The 23,529-nt window shown below is 42.2% G+C and overlaps 1 protein-coding gene and 1 long non-coding RNA gene across 5 annotated transcripts in view; both read right to left on the reverse strand.

Annotated features, from left to right (window-relative positions):
• NKAIN3 (sodium/potassium transporting ATPase interacting 3) overlaps positions 1–7,499 on the reverse strand; it is a 409,270-nt gene extending 401,771 nt beyond the window's left edge. For 2 of the 3 annotated variants that reach the window (XM_032470214.1, XM_032470215.1), the window contains exon 1: positions 6,955–7,499. In XM_032470214.1, the coding sequence (XP_032326105.1) occupies positions 6,955–7,008 (54 nt within the window). In that variant the 5' untranslated portion in view covers positions 7,009–7,499. The remainder of the gene's footprint in view (positions 1–6,954) is intronic. The other variant, XM_032470216.1, reaches the window with a different exon arrangement.
• Positions 7,500–11,518: 4,019 nt separating this feature from the next.
• LOC116660517 overlaps positions 11,519–23,529 on the reverse strand; it is a 93,366-nt gene continuing 81,355 nt past the window's right edge. The window contains exons 4-6 of one of the 2 annotated variants that reach the window (XR_004316091.1): positions 20,995–21,110; positions 14,401–14,696; positions 11,519–12,337 (exon numbers count right to left, since the gene is read on the reverse strand). This is a non-coding gene — a long non-coding RNA (uncharacterized LOC116660517). Of the gene's footprint in view, positions 12,338–14,400; positions 14,697–16,167; positions 16,754–20,994; positions 21,111–23,529 lie in introns of those variants that run through there. The other variant, XR_004316092.1, reaches the window with a different exon arrangement.

Here is a 23,529-nt window from a genome sequence, read left to right on the forward strand (position 1 = left end):
TTTACACATTTATTGACAGCCCTTCTGCCCTCAGACATAAACTCCATCAGAGCAGGTCTACCTCTGAAGCGTTTGCACCTGTACACCCAGTGCTTGGGACTATATGAATATTTGTTGAATGTTGTTTATTATTCCAAGTAAAAGAAGCAGAGAACACAGTAAAGAGAGTGCAGATTCAAATGTGAACCTGACTCCATCGCTGGGCAATCTTGGGCATGTTATGTAAACTCCTGACCTCAATTTCTGAATCTCTAAAATGAGTGGTTGTGAGAATTACATGATTTCATAGATATAAAGTATCTAGAACAATGCCTGGCACATCAGAAAACACTCGGTCAAGTTTAGCTCTTTATTTGTGCATTAATTTATTCTCCAAAGACTTAGAGAGGGCTTACCCTTTGCAGGGTGTAGTGGAAGATTCTGTGAGTAAATCAAAGTCTTTGCCATTTGTGGACTTGAAATCCAGCAAAAAAAAAAAAAAAAAAAAAGCACACAAAGAGATAAACACAAAGAAACATGTGATTAGTGTTCTTTGAAAATAAAAAATAAAAGACCCGTATTAGTTTGCTGGAGCTGTCATCAACAAGTTCCACAAACTGAGTGGCTGAAAGCACAATAATTTATTGTGTTGCAGTTCTGGAGGCTGGAGGTTTAATACCAAGGTGTTGGCAGGGTTGTGTCCCCCTGAGTGCTGTGGGGAGAACTTGACCCCCGCCTCTCTGGCAGCTCCAGTGGTTTGCTGGCCCTCTTTGTCTTTCTTTGCCTAGTGGACTATTACCCTGTTCTCTGTCTTAATTGTCACCTGGCGTTCCTGCATGTGTGCCCGCCTGTGTCCCGACTTCCCCTTTAGATAATGATACTCATCTTAACTAACCAATTACATCTGCAATTATCCCTTTTCCAAATAAGGTCAGATTCTGAGTTACTGGGGACTAGGACATCAACATTAAGAATTTGGGGAGGGCACAGTTCAACGGACAGGACGATCAGAACACTTTTCCTAAGCAAATGCAACACCCTGGAGGTACATTTAAAGAACAAGAGAGTTACAAATGGATTTGGATTTGTAGAAACCTGGCTAACGCAGATTACTGAAATGATTTCAACACCAACCACGTTATAACTAAAGTCTCGCTGTTAGCCAAAAATTTAATTTCCCTAAACTTTTCAAGTTTCATAAGATGAACCAGAGTATTTAAAAACAGGAAAAGAATAGAAACTAAATGATTACAAATAACATTTCTCAGAAGAGAAAAAAAAAGCCATTAAAATAAAAAACATGTTCAAACAAAAGTATCAGTATATCTACATAGAAAAATAAATGCACCTCGGCACCCACGTCCAGGTGTCTGTGATAAGTGAGTGGCACACTTCATAAAACTTAGTTTAAAAACATGTTACTGCCACTGACACCGCCATCATTCAGGCACTTTTCGGTGCGTTTTATCTCAGCATCATAGTGTCACAGGTGGTCATGAGACAGTCTGAATGTGGAGGGGAGGGAAAGTTAACTCAACTGACTTTCACTTGAAAACAGGAAAGGAAGATTACTAATTTTATTTCGTTTTACAGGACGTTCTCTAAAATAAAAACATAGAGCCCATCGATGTGTTAAGAGCTGCTCGTTTTCTAGAAATCTTCTAAAGACTCCTGTTACTGTGGATATGCAAAGTAAGAGTCTGGAACGTTGTTCCCCTGAACGTGAGGCCTCACTGGAATAGGGTGGTCCCCTGTCCATAAAGCGATGCAAGGAGCAATAAACCTCTAGTCACGACCACATCCGGGGACAAAACTGCCCCCTGTGACGTCGAGAAGACATCGAAAGCTCTGTGGGAGCAAATCCCTGCCAAGCTAAGCTCAGCACTTCACTGTGTGGCCTCTGACAAGATGGCTTGGAGGTACACGTGGAGGAAATTCAGACTTAAAAACAGGCCCTTAAGATTCATTTAAATATGGCGGCTACAGTTTACTAAAAGCATATGATAAAGTGTTTTACACATTTATAATAGTGGAATACACATCATTTTAAAACAAGCAAAATCTAAAGTATCCTCACGAAAACGTGTTTCAGGTTCTGGGATGACTTGCTGAATCTGTTACCCGGGGATGCACTGCTTTTTCAGAAGAGATTTACTTTGCAGTTTCCTCTGGCCAGGGACGCATGCGAGTCACGTGCTCTTTAAGTTCACTAGCAGAATTAAGAACGGGAATGTGAAATTGGAGGCCAACACACAAATGTGCTCGAGGGCAAAAGCCTGGAGGAGGAGTAGTGATGGGAGGTGGTCAGAGCAGCTCAATGAAGGAAGGAGAAAGAAGCCTGAGATTTTGCAAACCAAAGCTCACCCAAACACACACGCCTCAAAACGGTACATTCTCCCCAGTGACATTCCCCAATCTGGGGAGAGGGGAGGTCAGATAAAATGGGAATAAGATAGTAAAAACCTTTTGTTTGTGTCTTTTAACTTTTAGCAGGAGCTAACGGACCATCTTTCAATGGCCCACATAGTTACCTTAGCCATTAGCATGTAGATTCTCTCCAGCAAACGCATCTTCCGAATGCCATTTCCCCTCAACCCCCACACTTACGGACTGCCTCATCACCTCCATCTTCCAACAGTTGGTGGGAGCAGGAAAAAACATGAAAGGGAAAAAAAAGACAGCTGGTTCTGGTGGAAAGAACTCTACACGTGGGAGTCCTACCTGGTGGTATGCTGGAGCAGGTGTGCACCGGCTCAGAGGGCTGGTTCAGCTTTTAGGATGGAGTGAGCCAGCTGTTAAACACGACCATCATTAGTAAATAAGTAATAAAAACTTTAAGGAAATCATGGAAAACAGAGGTACTAAATATTTAAAGCACATCCTTTTCTAATTATTTTACTGTGTTTTACTTTACACTTTGAGGTTATTTGTGCCTGTTTTATCTGTATGATGGAAATACCATGTAATGGCGTACTTGAAATTGACCAGGGTAGGAGTATTTACACCAAAGAAATGGGTAAATGTGAAAAATCAGGGTGTAACGCTGTTTTGTTGATTGTCTAGACTTAAGAAAGCACTGGAGAATTTTTTTCTAATACTGTATATTAAACCTAAAAGGTGTCATGTCATTACATTACCAATAGCACAAAAGAACCAAGACAACCCAATAAAAAAAATGGGCAGAAGCCCTAAACAGACATTTGCTCAAAGAAGACAGACAGATGGGCAACAGGCACGTGAAAGTGGCTCACATCGCAGATTATCAGAGAAACGCAAATTAAAACTACAATGAGGTATCACCCCACACCGTCAAGACGGCTGTCATCAAAAAGCCTACAAACAATAAATGCTGGAGAGGACGTGGGGAAAAAGGATCCCTCCTACACTGCTGGTGCGAATGTAAACTGGTGCAGCCACAATGGAAAATAGTGTGAAGTTTCCTTAAAAAGCTAAAAAACAGACTTACCATATGATCCCACAATCCCACTCCTGGGCATGTATCCAGAAAAGAAGAAAACTCTTAATTCGAAAAGATACATGCATCCCAATGCTCCTGGCAGCACTATTCACAATAACCAAGGCATGGAAGCAACCTGAGTGTCCATCAACAGATGAATGGATAAAGAGGGTGTGGTATTATACACAACGGAATATCACTCAGCTATAAAAAAGAACAAAATATTTTCATTTGCAGCAACATGGATGGACCTAGAGATCATCATACTTAGTGAAGTAAGTCAGACAGAGGAAGATAAATATTATATGATATCACTTACATGTGGAATCTAAAAAAAAAATACAAATCAACTTATTTACAAAACAGAAATAGACTCACAAACTTATGGTTACCAAAAGGGAAAGGGGAGGAAGAGGGATAAATTAGGATTACGGGATTAACAAATACACACCACTATATATAAAAATAGACAGGCAACAAGGACCCACTGTAGAGCACAAGGAACTATATGCAATATCTTATAATAACCTATAATGAAAAAGACTCTGAAGCTATACACCTGAAATGAACACAGTATTGTAAATCAACTACCGTTAACTTTTCTAAAAAAAGAATTGAGGAAATAATTTTCCAGTACTTGAAAACTGTAACCCAATTCAGCAGAGAATCTGCTCTGTGTTGGAGGAGGTCACGGGGAGGACTTGACCTCCAGCTGACCCTCGAGCCGGAGCAGGGCAGTGGGAGGCTCCTCACCCGCCCAGTCCTTGGGACGTGCGTCCTGCCCACCATGCCCACAGTAGGCGCCGTTTCAAGGATGCAGCCTGGACAGAAGAATGTGTCCTTGAGACCATCCAGACAGTGGACATGACTGAACCCAGTGAAGGCTTCTAAAACTTTAAAGGTTCTGACCACTGGAGGTGGAGATCCACTCATCCAGCAGCGCCCCAGACAGACCATAGTAAGTCCCCTCATTTATTAAACCTGCCACCTAGCAACCAGGAGTGGCCTGCCTCTTCTGTCCTTCCTTGTCCTCCGTCTACAGGGGCCAGTTTAGAACTCCCCCTGGGAAAGTTCCCGAGGTTTCAAACCAAAATCACGTGATTGATGGAGTCAAGCTCCAATACTGACTTCCTTGTTTCACTTTCCTATTCCTGCTCAAAGGAAGTAAAAAATGTTAACCAACTTTTATGTCAGAACTACAGAACCAAGAGTTCATCAAGTGCAAAAAAAGAGATTTCTGCCAGAATTAATCGGCTGTGTAGAATTTACAATAAAGAGCACTGCATATTTTATTATTGTTTGTCAAAGTGAGTGCTGTACATCCTCTATATGCACAACACTTAGAATGTATTATGTAAGAATGTAACATAGATATACGTTTTGTTTTGTCCAAGATCCAATCATTAAGTGTTTACCATCACTCTGATGTCTCTACCCACCAAAAACTATTGATTTGAAGAAACTGTTTAACTCTGTGAGGTTAAGGGTGATCTTCCTCACCTGCAAACTAGTAACATGGGTGCCTTCCTCAGAGGATAATTTTAGAAGTAAAATAGTGCTTATGCAAAAGCCCTGTATGGATTGCAAATATTCATTACCATCATCAGTTCAGCAGTATGGTTTGGCTTCTAATATGAGCGCTCCTAAGGACTTGAAAGTTGAATCATGTTTCATCCTTTACTTTCAGGCTGCTTGCAGTCTAGTAATGTGTGAATCATTTAAGAAAAGTAATATAAGAGGATGAACGTGTTCTAACAGAGGAAAAAGCAAAGTACTATGCAATTAAATGAAAAGAAGTGATTGATTTTTCACCTGGAGCACCAGGGAAGACTTCATGGAGAAGGCAGAATTTTGAGATAAGCTTTGAAGAGTAAGTTGCATTTCTATCAACTGAGAAGGTGTATGTAGAAAGGCATTCCAGGCTGATACATGAAACTACAAAACCCATTGTCATCACAACTATTACAACATCAACTAAGGAAGTCATAATTGTGTTGATAAATCTGCTGCATCAAAAACCCTTACATGTTATGTCCATGTAAAACAGAAAGAATTATGCCATAATAGATTACACAATGCAGTGTGCCTGTCTGCAACGTTGCATCTTCAAAGTTTGACTAAATATTTATTTAGTTTTCCCAGCTATGTCCACTTCTAATAACCAAAGTGTAAATTATTCTCTGGCCTTCCTTCCTTAATGAAAGAAAACATTCATGGTCAAGTAAATTTTTAAATTATTTTTTCAAGAAAACTCCATAAAAATACATGCTATTTCACAAGACAGAAGGGGCTATTCCACAGGTTTAAAGGAAAGTAGCCCTGATTTCAGATCCATAAATACATAAATTATGCACACATCATGTAAACACTGAAGAGCACGTCTAAAGTGAGGGTTTAATGGGAGAGTAAAACACCGAGGCAAGAGAAAAGTGAAACCTTTTAAAGCGTTCATGGGTACAAGGACTAACTATTAAAGAAACAGCATTATTTTATCCCTTGCAAGATTGACATTACTCAGTCAAGTTCACTGAAAAGCTTTTTCCTCTTGGGAGTCAAAATATACTAGCTAATATTTGTGGCTTTAACAAACAACACTTGGAAGAAAGGCTGGCAGAGCAGCTACAGAATCTGTCTTAAGTGTAGTAAAAGGGTCTGTTAATCCCTCACACACGAAAGCTGACACAGGTCTGTGGCCTTGACCTCACGCGACTACGGAACAGACCAGGGGGCGGTCTAGGTCCCTACAGGACATGTGTTAAGCAAAGCATTCGCTCCACGCTGAGAGCCCTTTCATTCCCCACTCTGCTCTCCAACTTCCCAGCCCATGCCCTCCCTGGCGAGCCAGCGCGCCTTCTCTCCCTGATGACAGCAGTCAGTCTGTCGCTGTCTGAACACGCGACATGTCACCAAAATTTAAACAGAAATTGGAAGGGCAGGGGCTGCAATACTCTGTTTAAAAACCCAAAGCGACCTCCTTCCCGGAGCGCCGCGACTCCTCAGCCACCCCCTTTCAACCTGCTGAGGGGAAGAACCACCTCTCTCTTAACTGAGACTGGAAGCTGGTCCCGTCTCCTCAGAACCTGGGCTTTCCCACGCCCCTTCGGATTGCGCCGAGTTCCTGAAAACCATCCCGAGAAGAAAGAGCCCGCAAGCCCCAGCGAAACTTGAGCGGGGATGCGGCGGTGCTAAAGCCAGCTGTCCAACCCGGCGGCGGGAAACGCTCCCTCCCCCGGCGCCGGGCAGCGGCCTCGGGACCTCGTGGCGACGCACGGCGGGGTCGCGTGAACCCCCGCGCCCGGCACCTCGAGGAGACCGCGCCCTCCCGCAGGTCAGGGGCGACGCGGTGAGTGCTCGCGGCGGGAGCGCAGCGAGAGTCGCCGCGGTGGGGAGGGCGCGGGCCGGCGGGAGCGCGGGGCTGGGCCGCCCGCCCCGTGCCCGGAGCTGCGGGTCCGCAGAGGGAGCAGGGGAGGCCGTGCCCGGGCAGGGGCCGGCCGGCGGGGGACGCGCGGGGAACTCACCAGCTGCAGCGCGCAGAGGCAGATGAGGGAGCAGCGCCCGGTGCAGCAGCCCATGGTGCCCGCGGCGTCCGAGCGGCGCGCGCCGCGAGAGTCGCGTAGTCCGGCGCCGCTGCCTCCCGACTCCGGAGCAGCCCCCGCGCGGCGCTCGCCCGGCCTGGCCCAGGCTCGCCCGCCCCGCGGCCGCCGCTCGCCGCTCTCGGGGCTGGGCTCGCGCGCCGCCTTTGTTAGTTTCCCGGGCGGGCAGAGGTCAGAACGGCACGCACGACCCGAGCGTCTGGCGGGGGTCCCTGCCTCCCACCGTGCGGGGCTGCTGCTTCGGGGCGGGGGGCGGAAGGGAGGCTACAGATGGTGAGTGGGTGGAAGTCTGTTTAGGGGAGGGGAGTATGTAGGAGGTGGGCGCCTGAAAAGTGGAGTGGGCTGTGGGGGTGGGGGGGCGGCGATGAATGAGAGGGAGCGCCACGGAGGAGGATCGGCCTGTCTTGTTAGGAGTCTTGGGAGAGAGAGGACGAGGGACAGAATGAGAATGAGAAGGAATATGAATGAGCGCGAATGAGGGCGGCTGCGGGTGCTGGAGTCCCCCCTGTGGCGGGTGGAGCTGCGAAGACCCGGGCCGGCCTTCCTCGCTGGGGGCTGTGCTGGGTGTTGGGAGGGTGGTCGGAGGCGCGTGAGGAGGGGACAGGGCTTGGCCGAGGTGCCCCGGGGTGGAGAGGGTGGAGTTGAGACGGCTTGGCGTCCACGGGAAGAAGGGCCCGGAGGACAGAAGCCAAGAGCAGAAAGCGGAGCGCCTGGCCGAGCCCCGGACGGCGGGGTGCGAGCGCGGGCGCGTCCGCTCGGCCGGCGCCGGGCGCGCAGCTCCGGGGTCTCCCCTGCAGCTGCAGTCGGCTGCCCGGAGGGCGCCTCTGCCGGAGTCTCGGAGGGAAAGTTGACCGAGTGGGCTCGGCGAGAGGCGACGCGGCCGAGACGCGGCGGCCCGGAGCGCAGGGCTTGAGCCGGACGCCGCCGGGAGACCTGGCTTAGGTTGCTCAGCTACGCGGCTGTTAGAAATTGTCGCCAGGCGTGAAAGAAGAGAAGGCGAGACAGAAGGGGCTGCGTGGCCTTTTCTAGGAATGGTAAATGTGTCCGGGATGAGGGTAAATATGCTTTCTTCCTCGAATTACATTGTTGGAGAGTTGCTTGGAAATAAGACCTGGTCCCGGCTAGTCAAGACCCCGGACTAACTCTCCGTGAACCACAAGGAGACTCTTACTCCCTGTCACCTGCTAGCTTGGAGCGGAGGAGATCCGCGGACGATTACATTGCTTCAGGCTCAATGTCACACCTCACGGGCACGTTTGCTATACCTGGTGCAGCTACGCAGGGAGCTCGCGAACCTAGAAGAGCAGGGACAAGCCTCCTGGCCCGTTGTCTTAAAAAGGGCTTTCTGCAGAACTTGGCACAGAAACCCCATTCTAACCCGCTGCTGCCCTCCTGGGTCCTTAGTGGTAGGCTAGTGAGAAAAGGAAAGAGATCTTCGCGTTTTTAAAGATTCACTCTGTGCCTGGAAACTCTGCTCAAGCCATTCCTTGGCATTAACTGGCTGTCTAGGAACAGTTCCTTCAGGACTTATGTTTATAATTTAAAACGGTTGTAATTTCCAGGAAAATCGTCGTATATCTTTGAAATGCTAGTAGGGAGGTAGGGATGCACAAGTGACTTCAGGATTCGGGTCACTGAAGGATCAAGAATATTCATCTGTTCCACCTCTGTCCATTGTCTTGGAGAAGGGGAATAATAGAGTCAGAAGCCTTTTTTTTTTTAACTCAACCTTTAAGACATCAGAGATCAAGGATTATGAGAAGCACGCTTCTTTTATGCACAATAAACACAACCATCACCACTCATGATGAGTGGAAAGCATAAGAAACCACAGACCCTGACGAAAAGGTAATTTAGCATATAGAAAACAACTGCAGAAAGTTCCGGGCCACAGAGCCCTCTGAAGAGGGAGAGGACATGAACTAGTCTACCTACAACTTCCAGAAACTACCACAGCCTCTTCACCTGCAGTGATTGTGATGAATGATGATCATAAACCTAGCGGCCCTTCCTTCCCTCCGCATTACATATGTTTACTCCAATATCCTTTTTTTTTTCATCATTTATTCATTTAGGAAGTACCATATTTGCAGCTAAGATGTACTGGGTCCTTGCCAGGCACCAGGCACCAGTCTAAGTGATTTCTGTATGTTCATTTATTTAATCCTCACAACAGCCTATGAAATGGGTGCTGTGAGCATACACTGTGAAAAGATGCGGAAAAGGGAACCAGCATCCCATGGCTACTGAATGGATGATGAAGAAGAACACAAAGCTAGGTCATCTGACTCAAGAGCTTCTTGATTTACACATTCACCATGCTGCCTATGAAGCTTCAGACACGCGTGACACCTGCCCAGGTGCTAACTGCTCGCTGGGAAGTAGGCAGAGTAATCTGCATTGATCCTTCCCCCTCCAGACTCAGTGCCACCCACGTGATGTGATTCCAGGGGACCAGGAGTGTCCTCCTGTACCTTTCCCTTTCCCACTGCACCCTCTACTGACAGATCCAGGCTGGAGTTTCTTCCTTATATGATAAAGACAGTTGAAAATGCATTTGGCTTTGAGAGAGAGGAAGAAGGAAGATGCAGAGATAGCACAATGCTAGTAATAAGAAATTGTGTGAAACTACCTGCAGTTTTCTCTGCGGTCTCTTATTCTCATTTTCTAAACTGAACTGCATCATGAACTAAAAATCCTCCTCCCTTCCTTGTTTCCTTCTGTCCTCAATGCCACCCTCAAATATTTCTTTCTTGCTTCTTTTCTTAATTCCTCATTCTGTCAAGGGCTATGCTAGCTGCCAAGTTTGCAGAGGTAAGTGACACACACACACCCCCCTTTCCCCTCAGGGGCTTGGAGGTGGGAAGGGAGGGCAGAGGGGTCAGTGAAGCAGAGCGCACTTGGCGCCCACTGCTTCCTGGAGTTCCCTCCCTGGGAGGAACAGCCAATCTGATGTGTGGTTGGTTATGCCACTTCCTCACTGTAGAACCTCAGACAAGTCACTTTGCTCTCCTGTGAGTCCTCGTTTTCCTGTATAAAGTGGGTGTGATGGATGGCTCGCCCCAGAGGACTAAGTCTGCCATTTGTTCTGTCTTCCACCTCTGTGTGTCTTGTACCCTCGCCTGATGTAGGTCTCAGCCTCATGTCATGTCCCAGAGAAGCTTCGTTGACCACGCCATCTGATGTAACGCCCCAGTCAGTCTATTGTATTTTCAAGCAAACCACTGATTTGTTTGCTTTATAATTTCCCATCTCCCCCACTCCAAAACAATGCACTTTCTCCAGTGCTTATAACAATAGTTAAACTCAATATTTGTGCATGAAAAGAGACAATGTATGCACACTTTTAGTATAATGCTTCACACACAGTGTTGAATATATACATGTACACACATATATCGCATATAGTACATCTTAAACATATACATATATACATGCACACATACCCTAATGAAATCTGAGTCTGTCTTTTTCTCTTTCTTCCACCTCTTTTAGTTCTCACTTTCTTGGAAAAATTCCTTTTGAGAAACTCCAGTTCGGTCTCCCTTAAACTTGAGAGAGAAGTACATTGTCTCTGCACAGAAGAGTGGGTAGAAAAGAGAGCCCCTAGAGGCCAGACCTGGAAGTGCAGATTTCTAGCTTCCACAGGACTTTCGAATACTAGGATTTTGAGACACCAGCTTGAAGGAATTTAAGTTCTGCCTTAATTATGGCACTGTTTGGGGGGGTTTGTTTTGAAGCCTTCCAGTTGGGCATTTTTGTATACATGAAATAGTGTGCAGTCTGATCAAACATTCCTCTGTCTCTACTGAGGAAAGTTCATAAAGGTGCCACTAAATATGTGTTTTTTCTCTGGTACCTGCTTGAAGGTGGGCCCCTCCTTGGAGCAAGCAAATTGAAATCCTCTGCAACGGGCTTATCTTCATGAATATCTGACAGACACTGTAATGACAGTGTGGCTGCTCGGATGGAGCAAAGATAAGGTTTACACTGGAGCAAAATTTCGAGACGCACCTGTGGAGGGTTTAAAGCTTGGCGGTGAAGGCTGAGGTACATTGCTGGGCTGTCCAATGCTTGTTGAGACCGCAATCAATTCTAGTTAGAATTGATTAACGTAGTAATAAATGTCCCAGAATATTGGGGACATGGGAGAGACAGCAGTTCTAATTTCAGTGTTTCCTTACTCGCTAAGAAGAGAGATACATCTTGCTATTAAAAGCACTTTAGATCATAACGTTTAAAACTGAGCCCCCCTACCAATCCCAGAGGGCTGTTTTATTAAAAGGTAGGATGAGAAAGAAGTGGCAGATGGACAGGTGGTGTGGGAGTGTTTTTAAAGACACCGGAAAGCCCAGAGGATGCAAAAATTACAAAAGGAGAAAGAACAAAAGACATTTCTTTGGTACATTTTGCTTCAAGAATTAGTGATAACTAGTTTTAAAATTTGAAAGAGATAGCCAAGTATCATCTTTTTTAAATTTCCGTTTGGGTTAAAAACTAAGCCTTAATCATATTTCCCTGTCATGACCATGCTGTAGTGGTGCAATGACGCTGATCTGGTGGGTGCTATGACCATGATTGGGATTGCTATGACATGCCTGTAGAGTTTACCAAGCACTGTAGTGGGTGTCGGAAGTGAAACCTGGCCCCTGCAACTGTCTGGAAGGAGAAATAAGATTACAAAGAAATAACTGCAAGCCTCATAACAAGTAGTAGTAGTTACAGTAGTAGACGACTAGGAGTAAGAGAGAATTAGACACTAGGTTAGTAAATTTCTGGAATGCCTGCCTGCGTAGCTGAAGCTTTAATTTCTAGGTCACTTCTATCTAAACTTATTTTATCAGGTACCATTGTCAGTAAAAAAAAAAAAAAAAAATTGAAAATACACCAGAGAAAACACACACACACACACACACACACACACACATACACACACACACACACACACACACCAGTCAATTCTCATTATTCACAGAACCTTTATTTGCAAAGTCTGCTACTAGTGAACATGTGTTTTTAACCCCTAATCACTACCCACAGCACCTCTGCAGGCATTTGCAGGGGAAAATTTGAGTCCGTGAAGGCAGGTTCCCAAGTGAAGACAAATTAGGTTATACTTTGCCCTCTTGTTTCACTTCTCATACTGTAAACATGTGTCCTTTTCCCAGTCTACTTAGTGCCATACTTTCCACATTTTTGTGCCTTTTGCTGGGGATTTTGTTGTTCAGGTGGCCCCCAGTCTTAGTGCTGAAGTGTTCCTGAGTTCTGGAAGTCCAGTGTTCCCAAGCCCAAGGTGGCTGTGGAGGGCCTGGTGGAGGAAATACGTGTGTTAGGTAAGCTGTGTTCAGGCCCAAGTATGGTGCTGCAGTCTGTGAGTCAAAGGTCAATGAATTAACAAAATATATTAAATAAGTCTTTTAGAAGAGAAATAGACATAAAACAAAATCTTGTTTTAACTTTTTTCAGCTGGGCACACAAGGACAGATTATAATGAGTTGATGTAGACAATTCAGGTATTTTTTTTCTGTTTGATTAACTATTAAGCCAAAATAAACATGTCTTTGAATAAAATTTTTAATACAGGCTAATCAGAGCAGGACCCTGGAATTTTACCAGTTGTTCCTTCCATAATACAAGCTTTCCAAAGTCACTGTCCTAAGCCATTTTTCTTATTGAAAATTTTATTAGGCACTTATCCTCTGTTGTGCAGTTTCTATTAGGGATTGCATTATGAAACCCATCACTGTCTGCTGGAGTCCATATAGTAAATGAGACACTACTGTCTTCTACAAATGGAGTCACAGAGACCACAGGAGGAGACTCTCAGAAAACGGGGACATGGTGGCAGCATAAAATGAGACAAAAAGGCCAGTATTTAAGTCTGAAGAAGACTAGAGCATCCCAAATAGGATCTAAATCTATTGAGGGCTAGATTTAGAAAATGGCCTGTAGGAGTTCGGGATTTCAAAGATGAAGGAATGCTGGCTGATACAGAGGTCCAGATCATCATCATGGGAGGGACTGGGAAAAACAGTTAATTGGAAGTGAAAATAGGCACCCAGTAGTCAAAGAACACTGCCTCCCTGAACATGGCAGGAATTGGGATGGAAAGAAGAATCCATGAACCAAGCACTACAGTTCTCCCTAAACAAAGTGTTTTTAAACGGGTACAGCAAATGAGAGTATGTTCGGACAGTACATTTAGATTAGCATGAAGCTCCACTTCTTTGTCTTACAGGGCTGTATGTTCTTTTACACAAAACTTCCTTCCTTGCACTTCTTATTAGAACCATGTGGGCATGGAAATACTGGTAGCTTTTCAGATAAAAGTGCAAAGTGAAATGTATTCTGTGTTTTAGTGGAGCTTTACTCCACTCCTAAAATAAACTACCAAGTGGAAGATTCAAGACTTGAGGTCTATTTATTAACAGGCTGCTAAGGACAGCATTTGTACTGTCCTTTCCTGGAAATCTTACTAACTCGACACTAGTCAATCCATCACAGCTTCACAAAGGAGGCCATGAAAAGCATGCCTGTCTCCTGCACTTGAAATTGAAATTAGCCTGATTGGATTGCACAAACAGTCCTCTGCAGTCAGCCCTCGTTGAATTCAAAGGATTCATATGCATGGAAGAAAAAAAATTCAAAGCTACAAAGAGTTGAGAATGTGGAGCCAATAATGTCCTTTTTTCACTTAAGGTTTAAAATAACAAGCAAAAAACCAAAAACAAAAGCACAAACCAAAAATAAATCCCTGCCGTTTCGAAACAATCAATTTTAAAACTGTACTTAGATGATTAATCTGTTTATTTGTCATTTTATAGCTACAGGTGGCTCTAAATATTACTACTGAAGTTTAAGTCAATTGTCTTTATGTACCTTTTGAAATACATCTTGCTTTGATAAGTGAAAAAAAAAGATATTCCTGAAATTCTGCTACGTTCATTTTAACATTTACAGTAGGTGTGCAAATATCAGTGTGCGCAGGGCCAGGCAGGAGGCGTGGTCATGGAAGCAGTCTGGATGGGAAATGTGGTGAACTTGTTTAAAGGGGCAGCCATGACTCGGCCTCAGCCAACTGCTGCCCTGCAGGGAGCTGAAACAGCACTGCCTGGTCTACAGATTGTCAAGAAAAGGCTGAAAATTGGATTTTTGTGTGGCCTCTCCCAATTTCTCCACAATTGCAATTAATTAAGAAATTAAAACACTGTGTGGGCTAACAAGACAAATGAGTCCCATTTATCATATTTCATAGAGAAATCAGTTGCTAGGGTGTGTGGAGCAAAACATGAAAAGGTAGGGTTGTTTGAAAATTAGTAACTACAAGAAACCTCTGCTTCTTCTAAGTTGGAGGAGGATGGTGGCAGTTACCTCAAGGCTTCAGATGTCCAAGTTGAGCTTCCTGAGCAGGAGCCTAGGAAGCTGCCCTTCTGGGGCTGGGCCGGTACTGCTGGTTCTGAAGCTGCCACCATGAGGACTCCCGTATCAGCGGCTACAGCTGCAGCTGTATTGTCATTACTTCCTGAATTATCCCCATTGCTTCCCCTGGAGCCTCCAGCACAAGGATCCCTCAGTGCTGCTACTGCCGCCGAAACCAGCGTTGTTACTACTTGCAGAACTGTGGCCACTGCAGCAATTACTACCAGTGCAGCCCCCACAGGGGCCAGCTGTAGAGGAAGCAGAAAGAGTCACTCCCCTCCTCCAGCTGCGTAACTTTCAGCCACTTCCTCCCACAGGCAGATGGCATAGAAATGATATGCCGATTTAAGAGCACAGATGCAAAATTCTCCTGAAAATATTAGACAAATATGTTGACCATATATATACAAAAAGTAATCTATCAGTAATACAGAATAATGGCACTGGTTTTATCTAGCAATGCAGGAATGCATGAACAATAGAAAGTCTTTTAATGTCATTTACCACATTAACAGATTGAAGGAGGAAAACTATAGGATTACCTCAGAAGATGCAAGAAAAAAACATAAGATAAAATCCAATACCCATTTATATTAGGGGGTTTTTACCACCCTAAGAATAGAAGACAACTTGCTTAACCTGGTATGTTTATCTATAACAAAACCATCAACATTATCATATTTCATGTTGAAACATAATCCATATTTTCTATAAAAGCCAAGGGAAGGAAAGAAGTGTCTGCTGACACTGCTTGTATTTATGATAGTCTAGAGTTCTTGGCCAGTGCAGTAAGACAGAACAAAGAAATGTTAAGAAATTAGAAACAGAAAAAGACACAAACTGTCATTGTTTGAAGATGTTTAAATTACCTATTTAAAAAACCAGAAAATCTGTAGTTAACACTATTCAAATCAGTAAGGGTTTTAGACATAAAGTCAAAGTAAAAAAATCAACAAAAGTATTATAACACTGAAGCAACAAATTAGAAAGTATTATTTAAAAAATATAACACTTATAACAGCATTAAACATTAACGTACCTAAGACTTAATCCAGAAAACATGTATAAGACTTTGCACTTAATTTTATTGAGTGACATAAATACATGCATATACCTACATAAAAACACAGGTATACCAGTTCATGGATGGGAAGGTATAGCATCATAAAGATGGCAATCTATAAATTTATAGTTATTCCAATAAATACTTCACTAGTATTTTTCTTACACCTTGATCATTAAAGTCATACTGGAAATCAATGGAAAGGATGAGCCATGATTATTTTGAAGTATAATACTCTTTCAAATATTAAAACTTATTAAAATTATGATTAAAATTTCTTGCTTTGACTTAGTGATATACTAATAAACCAATGGGGAAAAATATATAGCATCAAAAATTAGATCCATGGACTCACTGACTATTTTGGACTGGTAATGAGACATTAGGTGTGACAAATCAGTGGGAAAATTATACTATTTAATACATAATGCTGGAATAATTGACTATCCATATATAAATAAAATCTGTATGTTGTATCATATGACAAAAATCCATTTGGGTTATAGACTTAAGTAAGAAAAGTGAATTTTTAAAATATTTAAATGACTTTGGTGTTAGAAAGGGTTTATTAAACAAATACCAGAAAACAGGAAGAACAAAAGAAAAGATTGATAAATTAGAGTATATGAAAATTTATGACTTTAGGCATCCTAAATTAAGGTTAAATGCCAGTTAGAAAAGCTGAATAAAATAATTACTATGAAACCACAAAATATAATATCCACTATATATAGAGGATCCCTACAAATCAATGAGATAAGTAATTCAATAGGAAAAAAAATGGTTAAAGATTCTGATACAATATTCACAAAAGATGATAAAAATGAATGGTGAATTATTGTGGAAATACAATTTAAAACAGCAAGGTACAATTTAACAACCACAAGACTGTGATCATTGCCTGAATGAAAATATAAAACTATGGCAGGAACTCACATATTGCTAAGAGGAGTTTAAATCACAGTTTTGGAGAGTAATTTGACAATATATGGTAAAACTGAAAAAAAAAGTATATGTAAATAATATATATATTATAGGTTGTTATATGTAAGTATAAATATAAATATATGCTACCAGACTGTACATTTTATATATGTGTACACTATATATATGTAATTCCACAAGGTAAATCTTCTTCCTAGAGAAGGTTTCTTCCTTCTTCCTTTGGTACATGGTACACACGTACCAAAAAAAGACATGTCCAAGGATGTTTGTTGGATCTCTATTGGTAATAGGTAAAAACTGGAAAAAAAAATATAAAAGCCCATTATTAGGGGAATTGAAAAGTAAATTGCAATATGTGAATAGAATGTAAAACTATACATCAATTAAAATTAATTATTTGAATGTATATGGATCAGTATGGATAAATATTGAAAACAATGTTGAGTGAAAAAATAGCAGATACCAAAAATATGCTAAAAATGGTGTAATTTATCTGAAATGTAAAAAGCACATATGGTAACACAGGTTGTTTATGGCCACACACACACACGTGGACACACACAAATGTTGGGATATTTGGGGAATAAGATGGGGACAAAAGCTTCCATTATGTTTATAAAATTTATTTCTTATAAAGAAAAAAATGATCTGAAGCAATATGGTAGATATTTACTTTGTATGTTCTAATAAAAAAAAACTAGAAGGAAAAAAGAATGATTTTAACAAATTTAAAGACAGGTGTTTTTTTGAATTTTTATATTATCTTCTATGCTCTATTTGCTTGTCCTACATCAGTATATATTATTTTTATCTAATTTGCACTATATGGAAGCTAATACCATTAGAATTATACCCTAAAATAAATCCTCTTTTATTTATATTGGTCCTAAAGGCTTAAATATTTTTCATACACAGACCCAGGCTTTGCCTTCCAGAAACAGTGCATGCCAAACAGACCAGTAGTCAGGAAAAATATTGAATTTGGATACTCTGTAGGTATTTCTTTTCATTATTCTGCATATCTTTTATTGGCACCCATTCTTCATCCTAGAAGAATATAAAGAAGACAGATACAAGATTTTGGGGTGTCTTAGTCTCTTTGAGCTGCTATAACAAAATACCATGGACTGGGTGGCTTATACACAACAGAAATTTATTTCTCACTGTTCTGGAGGCTGTAAGTCCAAAATCAAGGTGTCACGAGATTCAGTGTGGTAGCTGGTGAGGGCCTGTTTCCTGGTTCATAGACTGCTGACTTCTCTCTGAGTCCTCACATGGTGCAAGGGGCAAGAGATCTCTGTGCTTAACCTTCTCAGATTGTACAAAGTCTTGGACAGGTGAGGATGCCTCATTTGGCATTTTGATGGAATTCTTCACCCCTGCCCGTCAATCAAAACTATCAAAGTAGAATATGAGCCCTGGGTAAAAGGCACTCCACCAGCACTGGGACAGTATTTGCTGAAATAGATGAATAAGGGCGAAGTTGCATGAAGGATGAAGACATGTTTATCCTTATTCCATAGATTAGAAAGCTGAAGCCTGGGCAGGCTAAGGATTGTGCCCAGGGTACCACTGTGAGTTTAAGGCAGTGGCTCCTCAATCTTGCACGACTTGTGACAGTGTACTGTATCTGAATACTGACCAAAATCCACAACCCTAGCTCTATCTCAGGACCCTCTTTTCAAACAAAGCTATCATGTAGATGGTTAGGAAAGGGGCAGTTGTGTGGATCCCAGGAAATGCTGCCGCCGTAGTACATCACTGTCTTTTATAAACGACCATAACCCACCTTAGAGAGGCTGTAAACACTGAGAAGTTGGGAGTGTTTCTTTCCATAAAACTGATCACTCCAAATACTTGTAACGAAATAAAGGAATGTCATTTCAATTATGAAGTCACAAATATTTTAAAAGAGGGGAGAAAAGATCACTTTTTAAAGCAATCCTCAAGATTCCCTCCAGATTCATTTGGCATTTTGTACTTCCAACTGTTCTACAACATCAACTTGTGTTATTCAGCGTTGATACCATAACCCACTTAGAAATACCAAATGTCTTCATGACCACATATTAATTAGCCAAAGAAAAGGAAATACATACGAGCCAATTATTCCAGGACATAATCTTATCCTCAGAAGGAAATTTGATAATAGAAGGGTTTGGCGCACTTTTTTTTATTTTAAGAGTATCAAACTAATTCCTGAATAAAATATAATGCACTAAGATAATCTGGTTCAATAAAAGATACAGCAGCCTTATGCCCTCTCTAATGAAGAAAATTAATTTCCTGGCCTATATGAAATGTCAGGATTCACATCTAAGATTTCCATGAACTAAAACCAATCAACTAATAACAAACAGTTACAGTTAAGGGAAAAAACTGAAATAGTAATGCTATCAAAGAGGTTATGTGATGATGATTTCCATTTAATAAATAAAGATTTTTGTACATTTTCCTAAATATAAATTCTTCAAGGAAAATAGAATGTTCTATTAACACAGGAGAAACACACAAATGGAATAAATGAATATCCTTTCTTCTTTTGAATAAAATAAATGTCAATTACTTGGCCCATGATATACTGAGTTGGATACACAGAAAAAAAGAACGTGATTAAATAGCTTCTCATTTGGTGCATTGTTTATGGATTCAGTCTTGATGATAATGCACTGAAATACAATCAATCACTGATTTTAATTTCCTTTATTGTGTTATAGACAGATGAAAAGGAAAGAGAACTGAATGAAGGATGGTTTAGCCAGGCTGTGCACCGTCTCGGGCTCCAGACGGCATACACTTCCTGTGTTCTTTGCAACATCACTAAGCATGGCTACGCTGCACTGCCCACCTCACACAGTCTGTGCGGTTCACAGAGCGCTCCCCTAAGAGGTGGAGTTAAAAAAGGAGCCGCCACCTTACTCTGTATCTGTGAGGGAATCCATACAGCAATGAACTTACTTTTCATGAATCACATAATAAAAAAAGCCCTTTATTCTATATGTTATTACATGTTCTAAAAACTACAAGATCAATAACAGTTGCCTTTCACATTACCAAGCACTCAATGATCAAGAGTGTATTTGCTAATACTGTTCATTATAATACGGTTGGCACTTCCTGGTTTTTTTCTCCCTCTTTCTCACTCTCTTTTTTAACCAGACAAATGTTAATCAGAATTTATAATATAAAGTGAATGAAATTACTGTGTAGAGATGAGGATAATAATTAATTTTTCTTCATTAAGTTGAATATTTTCTAAGGAGTAGAGTAAAACCTAAAGAAATAATCTGTAATTAAAAATCTGAAATATCTTAAGCTTTATTTCCAGGGAGAATATAGTTGATTCTTGAAAAACATCGGGCTTAGGGGCCTCAACCCTCTGCAGAGTCAAAAACCCACTTATAACTCGTAGTCAGCCTCTGCATCCCGTGCCTCCCCTTACCCCGAGGTTCCTCTGTATCCTCGATTCCACATCCGTGGGTTTGACCAAAGGTGGATCGTGTAGTACTGCAGGAATTACCAGTGAAAAAAAATTCATGTATAAGTGGACCTGTGAAGTTCAAACCCATGTTGTTCAAGGGTCAACTGTAGGGGATTTTTAAGCCTTTTATTCAGCACCCAGGTTTACTACCCGAGCACCATCAGTTCTGAAATCCTTCAGCTGGAGAAGTTGTTTCTTCAAGAAACTTCTTCAAAATGCCTGACTTTTCCTGGAAATCCATACATAGAGCCTCTTATCTTGGATCTCCATCAATACAATGTCAGTACAACTGGTTAAAAAATGTGAAGTATTTGGTGACTAAATAAGGATTCCTCCTTCCAGACCGTCCTCTCTGCTCAAGGGGATGCAAACCTCCCCCACACCACTGACTGCCCCCAAGGCACCCAGTACCCAAAAGGCATTTATTTGCTTCTGTGTATCTTATCCTGGTGACTCTGTGCTCCTTGAGGGACAGAGTCATGATTTCTCCATCCCTGTATCTCCCAGGGCCAAGGACAATGTCTGGTATCTGAGTTTAATAAAATGAAAAGGACAATTGAAGAATCCTCATATTGAAATAAAATCCACTCTTGTATCCCTTGCCATTGAATCTTTGGATATTTATGAATAATCCAAAGCACACTTAAGTCATTCCATATTGTTCTGTGTGTGTGTGTATGTGTGTTTTAATCAAAGGTGTGACTTGGGCTGTGCCCTTTAGGTCCAGGAGGGAGCTAAACCTCTCCCCAGCCAGAAAGGTTTTTAAGATGCCAAAAGGTCATATACAGAAAAATATAAATACATATATATATAAATGACACTCATATCCTTATGAAAGTCTCATGCAAGTCAGGAAGCAGGCAACACGGTGGTCCATGGTTACATTCAGGGTCACGGCCGCTTCTCTGCACCGCCCCATTGCTCCTTTCCTTTCTCAGTATGAAGCCTCCTGGCGGCCTTGCACTTACCCTCCATCACCATATAAGCTGGTGCACAGATGAATGAGACCAGCAGGGGGCAGGGCCCTGCAGTCATGGAGGTAGGGAAGGTGACTTACCAGTAAGGCTGAGAGTCATCACAGGCACGTTATACGGAAGAGAGAGGAGGGACTGGAGCTGCGAGGCTCTCTCTTCATCTGATTGATTTCACAGCTCCTTTCTGCCCCAGTACCACCTGCATAAGAAATCATTCTATATCAAACTGGAAAGAAGACTAAAGAATAAATGCCATAAATAAATCCTTATTATTTACTATCTTCTAGAATATTTCAATAAAAGCCATCAGCCTGAAAATTCTGTCCTGAAGCTCTATGTCTAAGCCAGTATCTGTGATGTCAGAATTTGGTGTGCTCCATTCAAACTGGTTCCCAGTTTAAACTCTAGTGTGGTGAGAATATAAGCTAAAGATTAATCCTGAAAATTACAACTTTTAGGAAGTAAAACCACATAAAAATTAAAATCCACTTCAGTGTATATAAAATAGTTAGGACAAACTGCCCACAGCTCATACTTCAAGGACAAATGGTGGGAAAACAAATAGCCAAGTCCAAGGTCGCAGGTAACTTCCCCATCCTCGCGTGGACCCTCAGTACCAGGATTAGAATGGGATTGAAACCTACTTGCAATCAATAATAATAATAAAAAAGTGCGTCCCTATAACTCCATGGAACTACTTTCCATAAATTTTCACTTAATGGAATTGAACTGAAAGTGGTTCCAAGGCATTCAAAGCAGTCTTATTGTCACGTGGGGACACAGCACAAGAAGCCCCCTTAAACATCAGACCTCAAGGTCAGGGAGAGGAGAGAGACTGCCTCTGTGTTTCTTTCCGCCCTGAAACTCGGCCGTGTGCTAAGTGGCCACGCTGATGGAAGGCAAGAAACAAAGATGTAAACCAGCAGACGTGTCCCCAGGAAAAGCAGGCAGAGCAGGCAACAGAACAGATAATAAATGTAGCCAAAGGAAAAGGAGAAAAGCTCTTCTCTCTTGCCATAAATAAATGGAATAAAATAGCCAGCAGAAGAAAAGTGTACACACAAGGGGAGATGCTCTGGGATGTGTGGCTTATTACCCATGTATTTTTGTCAGGGATACACTTCTCTTTGACTCCGTAACGCCAGAAAATTGGTACACAGTTAAAAACAACAGAAAGGTGAAAACAAATATTAAGTAGAACGCTCAAACTGCTTTTGGTGGAAGTAGAAGGGCACTGATGATTGCTTTAAATCACCACGTCAGACCTTATAGAGATTTGGACTTTAAGCTCTCATTTCCTCTCCTGCCTCGCAAATTGATTTGAGATATAATGAAGTGCTGTTTGTGAAGCACTTGTATCTTTAAATAATGACTGTGAAAGGAAGGCAGATGATGGTCAAAGGAGGAAGTATTCTTTCCAGAGCTGAGCAGGTTTTATCCAGAGACACCGACTCTGTGAGACTTCGGCCGCTGCAGCTGGGACGCACTTCTGATACCTGGACTTCACCTCTTGGCAAGCAGCGACGAGTTGTCCCTATCAACTGTCAGACACTGCTTCCTTGATCTCCCAATCAGATCAAAGCTGCCACTCACCTCTCTTTTATCTCTTTTACTCTTGAGATAAAATCAAGAGTCATTTGTGCATCCTCACACCAAAAATTGAAAACTATCTAACTATGTCACTCCCCCTGGGAAAGAGACTCACGGTATTCAATTTGTAGCCATGGTATAGGATGTTGAAAAGCTAAAACCTGTCTGGCTTCTTGGTTATCAAAAGGAAAAACCAGATACATTGCAACCGACTACTACAGGAGTATCAGAAATCTCAGAACTGCCATGTTGTTTACATTTTCTGCAATGCTGGTAACATTAAGTTAGGAAAGATACTATGTGGTGTTAGAACAGAGTCCAGAAAGTGATATCAACAAAACTGCTCAGAAATAGAAGGAAGTCTTAGCTTTAAACGTCAAGTCCAAATTGATCTGTAGACAGAAAGAGACTCCCTCCTGGAAAAAAAAAAATGCAGCCAAATGCTCAACAATAGAGACAAAAGATGAGCTAGGCAAACTCATTACAGTGACGCGGAAGCTGATAAACCGCAGGACAGACACAAAGCTCTCTGTTAAAAGAGCAATCTGAGGCTCTCCACTCAACCTGCCAGCTGCAGCTAACATGAACATCTCTTAACAAGAAATGTGCAGGGGATGGAAAAAATGAAGGAGCGATTCACTGAATGAGACAGAAAGCTCCAGATCAGTCAAAGGCACCACCTGAAATGCCTGGAGCTGGTTCTGTGCCAATGCCCAATGACGCAGCAAAAAAAAATCCGCTATCAGCTGCTCAGAAGGGGTCAACATTCAGCATACCTAAAACTTAGCTAACTATTTGTCGAACATCCTCCACATCTGGAGCAGGGAAAGCCTGACCCAGCTGAGCCAAATGTCATTTATGGGAGAGAGAATGAGTGCGGAAGAGCAGATCAACCACCTCCTCCTGCCAGATTCCAAACGTCCTTGCGGATTAAGCCTTGTTCAGAGCATCTGGGATTTTGCATGGGATCTAGATGTGTTGGCTTACACACATCTTGGCTCTAAATGAGTCCAAGTCTGCCGGTCTGG

The sequence above is a fragment of the Camelus ferus genome, chromosome 29, assembly GCF_009834535.1.
Source record: "Camelus ferus isolate YT-003-E chromosome 29, BCGSAC_Cfer_1.0, whole genome shotgun sequence".
Lineage (NCBI taxonomy): Eukaryota > Metazoa > Chordata > Mammalia > Artiodactyla > Camelidae > Camelus > Camelus ferus.